At 45.0% G+C, this 12,136-nt stretch overlaps 1 protein-coding gene across 2 annotated transcripts; it reads right to left on the bottom strand.

Annotated features, from left to right (window-relative positions):
• Positions 1-1,058: 1,058 nt before the first annotated feature.
• LOC306710504 (cGMP-dependent protein kinase 1-like) lies at positions 1,059-11,985 on the bottom strand (the record flags this gene model as incomplete). 2 transcript variants are annotated; one of them, XM_079179097.1, is made up of 20 exons in its annotated part: positions 1,059-1,157; positions 1,243-1,309; positions 1,389-1,451; positions 2,389-2,511; positions 2,852-3,015; positions 3,099-3,240; positions 3,380-3,469; positions 3,667-3,806; positions 3,885-3,981; positions 4,503-4,577; positions 4,659-4,724; positions 5,463-5,557; positions 5,860-5,937; positions 6,051-6,114; positions 6,268-6,373; positions 8,186-8,299; positions 10,545-10,644; positions 10,728-10,794; positions 10,876-10,997; positions 11,752-11,985. In XM_079179097.1, 20 exons carry the CDS (start codon positions 11,983-11,985, stop codon positions 1,059-1,061), a joined length of 2,106 nt encoding a protein of 701 aa, XP_079035223.1. The 2 variants fall into 2 exon arrangements, with proteins under 2 accessions (XP_079035223.1, XP_079035224.1); XM_079179098.1 differs by having other exon boundaries at positions 10,876-11,005; positions 11,772-11,985.
• Positions 11,986-12,136: the final 151 nt, after the last annotated feature.

Raw genomic sequence — 12,136 nt, 5'->3', positions numbered from 1 at the left:
AGCACCGTTAGCTTGTAGCCCCGGCCATGTTGAGAGGCAGTCGAAATGCCTCCAATCTCATATTAATGACCTTTAACAGTTGAATAATGATGCATTTATTTCTACTAATATTCTTTTATTTATTCTAACCGTGTGTTTCTACGTGATCACAGATCACCAGCTTTATTATGTGAACTGTTGTTTTCCATTGAATGGACATCGAAAGACAAAGTACACAATAATATGAATAATATGAACATTAAGACAAATCAATCGGTTTATTGTCATGAACGTTGTGACTTAGTGACACTGTGTCCATCATGTAAACATGTCTTCTTAATGCTTTAAAGCCTTTCTGATGATTCAGGTTTGCTGTGTGTAGAGAAGTGTGACTCAGAGTGTGAGTGTGTGTAGCAGAGTGTGTAGCAGAGTGTGTAGCAGAGTGTTGTTGTGGAGATGTGGAAAACTGTGTGTGTCTTATCTGAGAGTCTGTTATCAGTGAGTTGTGAGAGAGCCGTTAGTCGAGGCGGCTGCTTTTCCATCACGGACTCTTTTTCCTCTTTTAACTCGACAGGAAGCGCTGAACCTGAACCAGCTGGAGGTCAGCTGGAGGTCAGCTGGAGGTCAGCGGGCTGATAAACATCTTCAGCTCCATCAGCTCACAGCTCACCTCCTCAAAGCAGAGCCGCGTGGGAACACCAGAGCCCTGAGGCTCCTCAGAGCAGCTGTTACTATGAAGGAGGAGCCGATTAAACCCTCAGAGCTTCATGATCCTTCAGATAGAAACATGAACGTTTGAGATCTCACAGATTCATTCACATCTTATAATCAGCAGCATAGAGCAGGTTTTAAACAGGTGAGGGTTTGGTGCTCTACACACACACATGTACACACACACACGCACACACACACACACACACGCACACACACACACACACACACGTACACACACACACACACGTACACACACACACACATGTACACACACACACGCACTTCTCCGTAATGAACCGTTTTGTCTTTTGATGTAAACTTTGATCAGAAATGAAACGCTCGTTCTTCTCTCTGAAGAATCGGTTTTAAAACTCCAGATCCCAACCAGACTCCTCGTCAGGGGGCGGATCCTCTGCGTCCTCCGGGAAATAGTCAAAGTTCCTGTTGTCCAGCGGTCCGTCCACCTGGTGGAGAGACGTCATCATCATTAACATCATTACAGCTCTGATGTGAGAGCCGTCGGCTCACAGAGACCTGAAGGAAACTCACGGCGGGGGTGAACGGCGAGGCGATGGTTCCCTGGCGGAGGCCGTCCCAGTTGAAGCCTTCGAACCACCTGAAGGACCAAAAAACACAAACGTGTTTCCATGACAACAGTAAGAGAGTGCTCGTATGTGGCGATCGCGTCGTCTCACTTGTGCTTCTGGATGTCCTTCGCTCCGTTCTTCTGGTTCCCCAGCCGCTCCGACGGATTGTCCCTGAGAGGAAACACACGGATTAAAAGGTCGTTTTTGGCTTTTTGAGTTCAAGATCGGATAGTTTAAAAAACGCCCACGAAGGAGCAGATTTAAACAAAAAAAAACACGTTTAAAAGCGTCTGGGGAAACGATGACGTCATCTCCCAAATTTCGCTCATGCTCGTCGTTGCTTTGCGTAACGAGCAACGGTCAGAAACGATAACAAAGATGGCCGACTACCGGATTGTTTACGTTTCGTTAGCGTGTCATCTGCACAATGTTGTTAGTTTCACCTCAGCATTTGTTTACTATTGTTTACTATTGTTTACTATTTGTTTACTATTGTTTACTATTTATTTAATATTGTTTACTATTTGTTTACTATTGTTTACTATTTGTTTACTATTGTTTACTATTTGTTTACTATTGTTTACTATTTGTTTACACCGGCAAATCACAATAAGTTCACTGAGCATGCTGGGGAATCTTCTTCTCGTCTTAAAATAATAACGTAACAATATAACTACAGTAAATAAACAATAACCTCAGTGGACCTAACTCTACGTAAATGGCTTGAAGTCCACATTTCTTTTGGTCTCACGTGGGACTCGTACCCCGGTCTCCTGGGTGAAGGTCCTGTGTTTGTTTGACCCTGATTGGTACCTGAAGGCAACACGAGGTCGTCTCACTCAGAAAGAAGTCTTTTGTGAAATTAAAACTTACTTTTGGAGATATATTTTTCGATATAGTACTTAATTGTCTTCTTCTCTGGTATTTAACATATTGTTGACGTAGCCTTTATCACCTGCTGACGGAGAGCGTTTTGGGGTCATTTTTTAAAACGTAGGAGAAAATATCTGTTTAAAGAATTATCTGTAAACGTGTCGACGGACCTTCAGATCGTAGAGACGTTTGAAAGGAAAACCAGCGTTCTGTTTTACTTCAGTAATCTGAAAACCTGCAGAGACGTTTGATGAGGTTCGCGGCGCTCTTGGTGATCTTCTTGGGGAACTCGATCATGTCGATGCCCTTCAGGATGATGTTGTAGGTCTGCATCGGATCAGAGCCGGAGAAAGGAGGGCTGGAGGCAGAGAGAGGAGAACCGGGTATTAAATACTAACAAATCATCATGAAAAGTAACAAAGTTAGACTCTTTTCTTCGGACAGTATCATTATTATGATCTTGTTTTTTTTTGTTTCCTGTTTTATTTTGAAATGTTTCTTTGACTTCCTGTCTTTGTGGTCTTTTCCTGTGCAGCAGCATTGTTTGTCTCGTCCTCTAGTTGTGTTCAGCTCGTGTTCCTTGTTTTTGACGCTGATCCGTCAGGTGAAACCAGTTCTATCTAGACCTCATCCTGCAGGTCTGTGTCGTGTACTTGAGTCTAGATGGATTCAGATGTGTAAAGGTTGGGCTGGTGTACCTGCCGCTGAGCAGCTCAAAGACCAGTATTCCCAGAGACCAGCAGTCGGCGGAGCTGTCGTGGCCTTTGTTCAGGATGATCTCGGGGGCCACGTACTCCGGGGTCCCACAGAAGGTCCACGTCTTCTTCCCCAGACCCACTTTCTTAGCAAAGCCAAAGTCCACCTGATGGAACACAAACACACAACGTGATGAATGCATCTTCTCTCTTTGATGAATATCTGACCGTGCGTTGTCGTGTCACGGACCAGCTTGGCGTATCCTCGGTGGTCCAGGATGATGTTCTCGGGCTTCAGGTCTCGGTAGATGATCCCTCTGGAGTGCAGGAAGGCCAGCGCCTCGATGACGCAGCCGGTGTAGAAGCGAGTGATGCCGTCGTCGAACGATCCTCTGAGGACGGAGGAGAAGCAAAGAGACGATGAGGAACTCCAAGGTCTCTTAAAGGTAGAAGACTCACTATCACACCTGTCTCACACCTCACCTGTCTCACACCTCACCTGTCTCACACCTCACCTGTCTCACACCTCACCTGTCTCTCAGCTGCGTCCACAGCTCTCCTCCCAGACACGCCTCCAGCAGCATGTAGAGATATTTAGAGTCTCTGAACGTCCGATACAACCTGCAGGAAGACGCTTTAAACGTTACATCTGAAAGAAATGTTTTAATGTGAAACCAGTGAACAGGAAGTGACCATATATGGACTGAGGAGGCGGGACGTAGAGACCTGTCAATCACCGTGTAGCCCCTCAGGACTGTAACACAGAATGATTTCAAATATCATAAGACCACCAGGGTGAACATGAAGGAGAAGAAGACCTGATGATGAAGGAGCTGTGAGCCTCCATCATGATGCGGCGCTCTGACAGGATGTGGCCCTGCTGGCTGGTGTCCATGATGTGACGTTTCTTCAACACCTTCAGGGCGAACGAGCGGTTGGGATCGTTCTTCAGTTGCACCTGAACACACGAAGCGTCGTCAGCACACAGACGGAGGAGAGCAGCAGCCGGAGCGTCTTCAGACACAACTCGACTCACCAGCTCCACGCGGCTGAAGCCGCCCATCCCCAGAGTGCAGACGATGTTGAAATCACAGAGCGACACTCTGGAAAATAGATCTGCTTCTGCCTGAATACTAGAGGACACACAGTGAAGAGATGTGGGAAGTACTTCAGACACTTAAGAGAAGAAATATCAGCCGTTACCTTCAAAGACTCCGTTCACTGAAACACTCTCAGGACGAGCAGAACCTGAACTCACCGTTTAAAACTGTTTCAAACCCTGGGTCTGGACCCTCCGGTGGGTCGCAGAACCTTTTATTTTGGTCACCAGATCTACTTAAAGCTACGGTCGGTAACTAACTTCCTCTTGTTCTCCTGTGACAGATTATTGTTCTTATAGTGTATTATTGGTGCATTAATACATTACTTTAATCTGTCAGCTAGTAAAAGTGTGTATTTTTACTTGATCAATCATTTGTTTTGTATCACTGTAACACGTTTATTTATTTATTATATTTTGTATTATTAACGTCTACAAAGTAACTTAAAGTTCTCAAATGAATGCAGTGGAATTAAACACATGTTGGCTTCTTAAATGTGGTGCAACAGAAGTATTTCAGTACAACACTGGAGCAGATGTACGTCTAACACTCACTGGGCCTCGACCTCGTCGCTCTCACACTGCTTGTTGTCGTCGTCGTCTAGTCCTCCGATCAGCTGTTTGAACGACCTGCGACACAAACAAAGCTTCTCGTTTCTGTTGAAGGAACGAAGTGAAACGCAGAACGAAGAAGAAGAGACGTTCACTCACTCTCTGTCAATCACCAGACACGTGACGTCTCCCACAGCGGTGAGGCTGGCTGTACGCACGTCCTCACTGCCGAGAGACAGGAGACAGGAGACAGGAGACAGGAGACAGGAGACAGGAGACAGGAGACAGGAGACAGGAAACAGGAGACAGGAGACAGGAGACAGGAAGAAGTACAAGTACTCGGATCATTTACTGCAGTAAAAGTACAGAAATACTCTGTTACTAGTTAACATCCTACATTTAAAACCTTATTTAAAGTGACAGTGAGGAACTTCTAACTGGTCTTGAACCAGCCTCAGTTTAGTCCTGATCCTCCAGAAGTGGAGACCCGGGACGTACTGCTGGACCCGCTGGAGGGAAGGGAGGCCCGGGAGAACCAGAACCAGGACTGAGAGGAGCAGACTGTCAGACCTGCTGCAGTAACATGAGAGGTCTTCTGAAGGGGGTCTGGTGCTCAGAGACACTACCGCTTTAGACCACAGGGGGCGACAGAACCACCACAAGACTACACTGAGACTGGTTCACATAGAGGATCAGGACTACACTGAGACTGGTTCACATAGAGGATCAGGACTACACTGAGACTGGTTCATCTCTGTCACTTTAGAACTCCTCAGTGTTCTGTGGAGGATTTAAATGTGAGATAACGGTCATAAATCGTAAAGCCACTAGAGGACAGTAGAGTACATGATGACGCGTAATTCAGTGTGTGTGTGTGTGTGTGTGTGTGTGTGTGCGTGTGTGTGTGTGTGTGTGTGTGTGTGTGTGTGTGTGTGTGTGTGTGTGTGTGTGTGTGTGTGTCACCCTTTCAGAGCTTGTTCTCCAAACCAGTCTCCTTTAGAGAGCGTCTTCACCACCAGCTGCTCCTCACTGGGGGAGTTCTGCTGAGAGACTTTCACCTGCGACGTCACAGATCAACACATTTATCTATTTGATGCTTTAGTCACATGACCCCCCCCCCCCCCCCCCCCCCATCAACCTGAGCTGCACAAGAACAATCAGAGGACTTCTTCCACCACGTCTGGACACTTCTGCATCGGAACCAACCAATACCCAAAATATACCTCAGACACAACTTTACATCTTTCTCTTTTTAGAAATGGACCACGACCCTGACCTCCTCCTCCTCCTCCTCCTTCTTCTTCTCCTCCTCTCTGCTAATTGCTCTCTTTCCTCCCTCCTAAGCATCCCTCCTCCTCACCTGTCCTTCACTGATGATGAAGAACGTGTCTCCGGTGGCTCCCTGACGGATGATGTAATCACAGTCGCTGTAATGAGTCTGAGGGAGGACGAGACACCTCAGGATTACTGAACGCAGAGTTTTGATTGCAGAAACAGATGATGTAACGTCTCCAGCTCGTTATAGAAAAGTGTGTGTTTGTAAATCGTCACCTCCTCTAGAACATCGGCCAGTTTGCTGAGAACGTCCTCCGGTAGAGACTGAAAAGAGGGAACGCTGAGGAGGAGAGTTCAGAGCGATGTGAGTCATTCTCATGTGGAGAGGTTCTCCAACCAGTGAAGTGGAGGATTATATATGTGTGTGTGTGTGTGTGTGTGTGTGTGTGTGTGTGTGTGTGTGTGTGTGTGTGTGTGTGTGTGTGTGTGTTACCTGCGGAGGAAGTCCGTGTACTGGGAGTGTTTGATGAGTCCGGTCCTCATCATGATGGTCTGGAAACCCTGTCGGTCGATCGCCCACAGCTTGATGTCGGTCAGAGCTGCAGACAGAAGTATCTTGTTGGTGATGATCTGAATCATGTTTCACATCATAAGAGGCTGAATCTTCAGTGAGCTTCATTTATATTTGTGTTGTCGGCATTTTAAAACAATGAAGCATCAAAAACAGACGAGAACAATGTAGAAGAAAACTATTTCAGGCCATAGAGGCGTCCCGCAGGGTCCTGCTCTGGGTCCTCTTCATATATTCATGATTATATAATCGATGTCTGAACACTTTGTGTGTATTTCTTATTTCTTCTCTTTCTTCTTCTCTGATATTATTGTTTTTCTTTATGGCCGTTATCTGGTAACGATGGTGGGATCATTTCTCTCAACACGGTCTTTAATCTTTAACACAAATGATAAAGTTTCTTCAGTAGTTCTCTGTAGGTTTTAATCAAACAGGAGGAAGAACATTTCGGGGACTATTTTCAGCGGCGGATGAATCCACATTTGGTGTTCTAGTGAGTATTTGTATGTGCATGAGTCAGAATAAAGTGTTGATGGTGATGAAGGTGTTTGGATGGAGATCAATGGGCACAAACCGTCTTTACTCGTTTCATTGGTTTTGGTCAGAAGCTCTTGGAGGAAGATGACGGTTTGAGTTAAATGTCAAAGTGAAAACATTGTGTTCTCGTTGCAGAGAAGAACATGAATGTGATGGAGAGGCTGGTTTCTCTCTCTCCTCTCGGTCGGATGACATTGAGCGACACGAGGACGCTCGCTGAGAGGAACAGAGTTCAGAAGCTCATTTAAAGATAAAATAACTCGCACAGCCCAGAACAGGGAACAAAGTCACGTCACAGACGCCAGAAAACCGTTTTATCAGTCAGCGTTTAGGGATCAAAGTGACACACACACACACACACACACACACACACACACACACACACACACACACACACACACACACACACACACACACACACACACACACAGCCGATCCGTCACCTGACGCTCGGCTGTCAGACGGTGAAATGAAGGGATTAGAAATGCAAAGTGTGAACCTGCAGAGTGCTGAGAGGTGACGAGTGAATCAACCTTCTGAAGACGCAGAGGAAGAAGAAAAACATATATTTAATGTCTGAACGTGTGTCTGAGGCATCAAACGATGTTTTCAGTGTATTTATACCAGAATATGTCTTTTAAATGTAAATAAATTCTCTTTTAAAGAAATAGTCGGACACTTGGAAAACATTGATGCCACGCTTTAGTCTGGTTAATATGAAACCGCCAGTTAGCTTAGCTTAGCATAAGTACTGGAAACGGGGGTAAACAGCTAGCCGGGCTCTGAGCACAGGTGACGGTTAACTTGTTATATCTTCGTACAGAAACCTCATAGTTTCACTTTAGACCCAGAAATATATATTTTTTAAAGGGCCAGTTCATCCGAATCTCAAATCTAATGATGTTGATAGTTTCTATTTTATTAATTCACATTTTGAGAGAAGATTTTGCAGGAAAACCACGTTTTTGGAAAGCAGGAAAATGTCTTTCTTAGAAATAAAATCTGTTTATATATAGCCTTGCAGACAGATGGAGTTTATTTATGAGACTCTACAGGTGATGAGTGTGGTCGACCTTCATCACAGCTTCTTTATTTGTCACCGGATGAATACATGTTTCATTTTCACAGGATTTATTCATTTCTTTGTGTACAGTCGTGGCCTTCGCTGGTTCTTTGAGGGCCGTTGAGTCGACAAACTCGTGGGCTGTTTTTAACCCTTTCTGAACATCAGATTGGCAGAGAGATGACTGAAGGAATGAAGGAATATTAAAGTGTAAATGTGTGATGAATGTGTGTGTTTTACCTGTTACAGTTGCGGTGCGAGTGCAGTTGTACAGGATGGCCAGTTCTCCAAACACTTTCCCCTGACCGATGGAGCACAGCTTCTTCCCTTGTTTGGTTACTTCCACCATTCCCTCTGTGAACAAACACCAGAACACCGACCGGTGAATGCACCACTTTCACTTTTTTAAATGTGGTAATATATGCAGAGTTACATGCAAATAAGCCTCATTGCAAAAACAGTCAAAAAATCACAAAGAGACAGTGAAATCTTACATTCTGAAAGTGTATTTGACAGACTGGGATATAAATAATAGGGATGTTAATAACTTAAAAGTAAGGTTTCCTAGTTCCCAGTCAGAAATTTCAACTGGAACACCACCTTGTTGGTTTGTGTGGTTTTGAAGCCTCCAGTTTGGCGTTTTGGTCGTCGCCATCTTGTTTTTTTTATACGTATACGTCTCTGGTAGAGACCTGTCAATCACCGTGTAGCCCCGCCCCTAAAGCATCCCCTGCTTTATGGTCTGTTGATGTTTACAATGTTTACTGAGGTAATAAATCAAGAGAGAAGTAGAGTCATTTTCTCATAGACTTCTATACAACCAGAGGAGTCGCCCCCTGGTGGACACTAGAGAGAATGCAGCTTTAATGATTCTCGCGTGATCCTTTAATACTGCGAGAAGGTTAACATGTTGACCTCATGATGGCGCTAGATGGAAAGTCAGAGGATCACCAAAAGCTATTGTGATTCATCATGAGGGGAACATGAACGATGAACCACATTTTCATCACAATCGACCCGATAGTTGTTGAGATGTTTCACACATTTCAACCGTGTGGTGGTGCTAGAGGACAATTCAAAGGGTCACCAAAGTCAGAAGGATTCATCATCTGAGGAACATGAATGTCTTCACAAAATATCTTGGCAATACACCCAACAGTTGTTGAGATATTTCACTCAAAAACACAAATAATATATCCAAATACATCCAATTGTTCCATCTGAAGTGCCTGACCGACGACCGACGAGCGATATAAATAAATCCACATGAAGAGACTGAGAGCAGAGATCACGCTGTAAACAAATCCATCCGGACTAAAACGCTAAAAAGCCTTCGAGCTTCAGTTCAGAGCTGAAAGAGACGAAACTGAACAACCTTCTGATTTTCAAACAGGCCTTCTGGCGACAGGGAGCAGCACGACGACAGAAGAAGTCTCAGTGAGAAGGACCGGCCGTCCTTGAGAGGGAAGAAGGTGTCGGCAACATGTGACCGAAGATGAAGCTTCTAGTTTTCTATCCATTTATGTCGCCTCCACCACCGGCTTATTATTATTATTACGTGTCTCCTCCTGCTGTTTCCTACACATTTCACTTTGTGTCACATCATGTCTCTGATGGAGCTTCTGTTTACGCCGGCTGTTCTGTAATCTGATGTCGCCTGAGCTGAAACAAATGGGCTCTCTGTCCATATCAGAGAGAGAGAGAGAGAGAGAGAGAGAGAGAGAGAGAGAGAGAGAGAGAGAGAGAGAGAGAGAGAGAGAGAGAGAGAGAGAAATCCTTTTCTTTGGTAAAAGTACTGCATTCAAAAGAAAAAAAATGACTTTAAGGAATTGTGCAGCATTTAGGGATCTTTTAACAGAAATGTAATATAATATGATTACAAATGTTTTCTTGAGTGTATAATCCCCTGAAACTCAGAATCTTTGTGTTTTCGTTGTTTGAGAATGAGACGTTTATATCTACAGAGCGGCTCCTCTTCATGGAGTCGGCCATGTTGAACCGCCATATTTCTACAGTTTCTGGGTTAAATATTCCTGCTGAATTGGTGGACTGCCACTCTGAAGCCTTGAGTGAAGAGTTTTGTACGTCCCTTCTTAATGTTTCGCCATCGCGGTATTTGTCTGTCGCCATCTTGTTTTTTGTCCGTCGCCATCTTGTCGCCATTTTGGTACTTTGCCATCGCCATCTTGGTTTTTGTCTGTTGCCATTTCGTTTTTTGCAACCAGAAGTGACACAAGAGGGCGGAGCTAAGTACAACCGAACGCTCAATAAGAAATTTTAGGCGACCAAAATGTTACAACTAACTTCCATGAAGGGAAAACACACTAAAGGGTTAAAGTTGTAAGACAAAAACTCAAACAACTCCCAGACCGAAACGCTGTGGTAGAGACCTGTCAATCACCGTGTGGCCCCGCCCCTAAAGCATCCCCTTTGACTCTAAATGGACCATCATTTACTAAATGAACATCATGCTGTATTGAAGAAGACTTGAAACTAGAGATTGAGAAAAAATATTGATGAGCACATTAATCATCTCTGAAAATAATCAGAGTATCATCTGAAATAAAGCCAGTTCCACTGACCGGCGGAGGATTCTTACCCTCCAGGACGTAGACCGTGGAGCCGTCGTCTCCCTCCTGGATGACACAGCAGCCTTTGGTGAGGCTGGTTGGATGCATGCAGTCCATGATGGTGAGGATCTGAACACACGAGCCAACAGATGTTTGATCAAATCAAACACGTGACGGAGGTCCGTGAACAAGCAGCACAGACGTGTCTCTACCTGCCCGTGTTCCAGATGTTTCATGAAGTCGTTGTCCATCAGAGCCCTCTGGATCCGCTCACTGGACCTACACACACACACGCAGGTCGGTCCAGGTGTGTTAATGTCTATGTGTGTGTGTGTGTGTGTGTGTGTGTCGTGGACTCACTCTTTGGTCTTGCAGTAGCTCTTCAGTGTGATGTCAGTGAGCTGTGAGGGGTCCAGCGCTGTGGGCTCTGCAGAGATCGCCTGTCTCTTAATGCGCTGAGGTTCATCTGGAGCCGCCGGCGTCTGAGCGGCTGCTCCTTGAAAACCAATACAAAGAGATCAGGCTGAGGCCCGCCAATCACTGTGTAGCCTCCATAGGCTAGCCTGTAGACTTCTATACGACCGGAGGAGTCGCCCCCTGGTGGACATTAGAGAGAATGCAGCTTCAACACATGAAGCGTTGGCTTCACTTAAAGAAGCGGAGGTCGTATTCTGCAGTAGACACATATTTACAGACCAAATTCAAAAATAATTCACAACCTTTTTTGTTTTTCTTTTGTTTGTCATATTTTTCTTGCAACTGCATATTTCGTTGTGCCTCCGTCTGTTGCATCACGACAATAAATCAACCTTGAATCCTTGAAAAGATCGGCTGCTTTCATTTCATAAACATGACTCAACAAGCAGAGAAAGTGAAGCGAGCAGTGCTGTTCATCAAAGAGTAAAAAAAACGTCTACATTATAAATTATTTTTATTTTATTTCATTGGCTCTTTTCTGGGAATTCAAATTCAAGCTAATTTATCGTTCAAAATGAAGAAAATACTGAAAAAATAAATAATCAGGGCATCATCTCAAAATATATAATAAATATAATTAAAACACTATGTAGTGGATATTTATAGTAAATGATATAGGCTACTTGTGGAGAGGATACTAAATGAATAGAATACAACATGGTGTCTGGTTAAAGGTCTTTAGGGGGTCGTGGGTGGGGGGGTGTTGATCCATGGCTTTAGTCCTGCACCTCCACCTCCTGTGCAGGTCTATAGACTCACCTGCAGGTCTACAGACTCACCTGTGCCGGCCGTCTCCCCGGCGGTGGTCCCCTGCTGCGAGGCGCTGCGGTGTCGGTCCAGCTCCACCTGCAGCTGGCGGATCAGGTCGTCCTTGGTGTCGAGCTCCAGCTCCAGCTCGTCGATCAGAGAGTCTCTCTGCCGGAGCTCCTCGATCTTCAGCTGCAGAGCCAGCTGGAGGTCCCGCAGAGTGCCGGCGCTCTTCGACACAGCCATGTACAAACACATGTACAGGTGTACTGAGGAGGAGGAGGAGGAGGAAGAGGGAAGGGACAGTTACTCAGGTACTGTACTGAAGTGCAAAGGTGAGGTAGTTTTACTTGAGTACTTCTTATACTTCTACTCCATTAAATATCACTTTTTGACT

Source organism: Pholis gunnellus, assembly GCF_910591455.1.
Source record: "Pholis gunnellus genome assembly, chromosome: 18".
Classification (NCBI taxonomy): Eukaryota; Metazoa; Chordata; class Actinopteri; order Perciformes; family Pholidae; genus Pholis; species Pholis gunnellus.
Note: the sequence above shows the minus strand (reverse complement) of the source record. Positions and strands in the feature narration are given on the sequence as shown.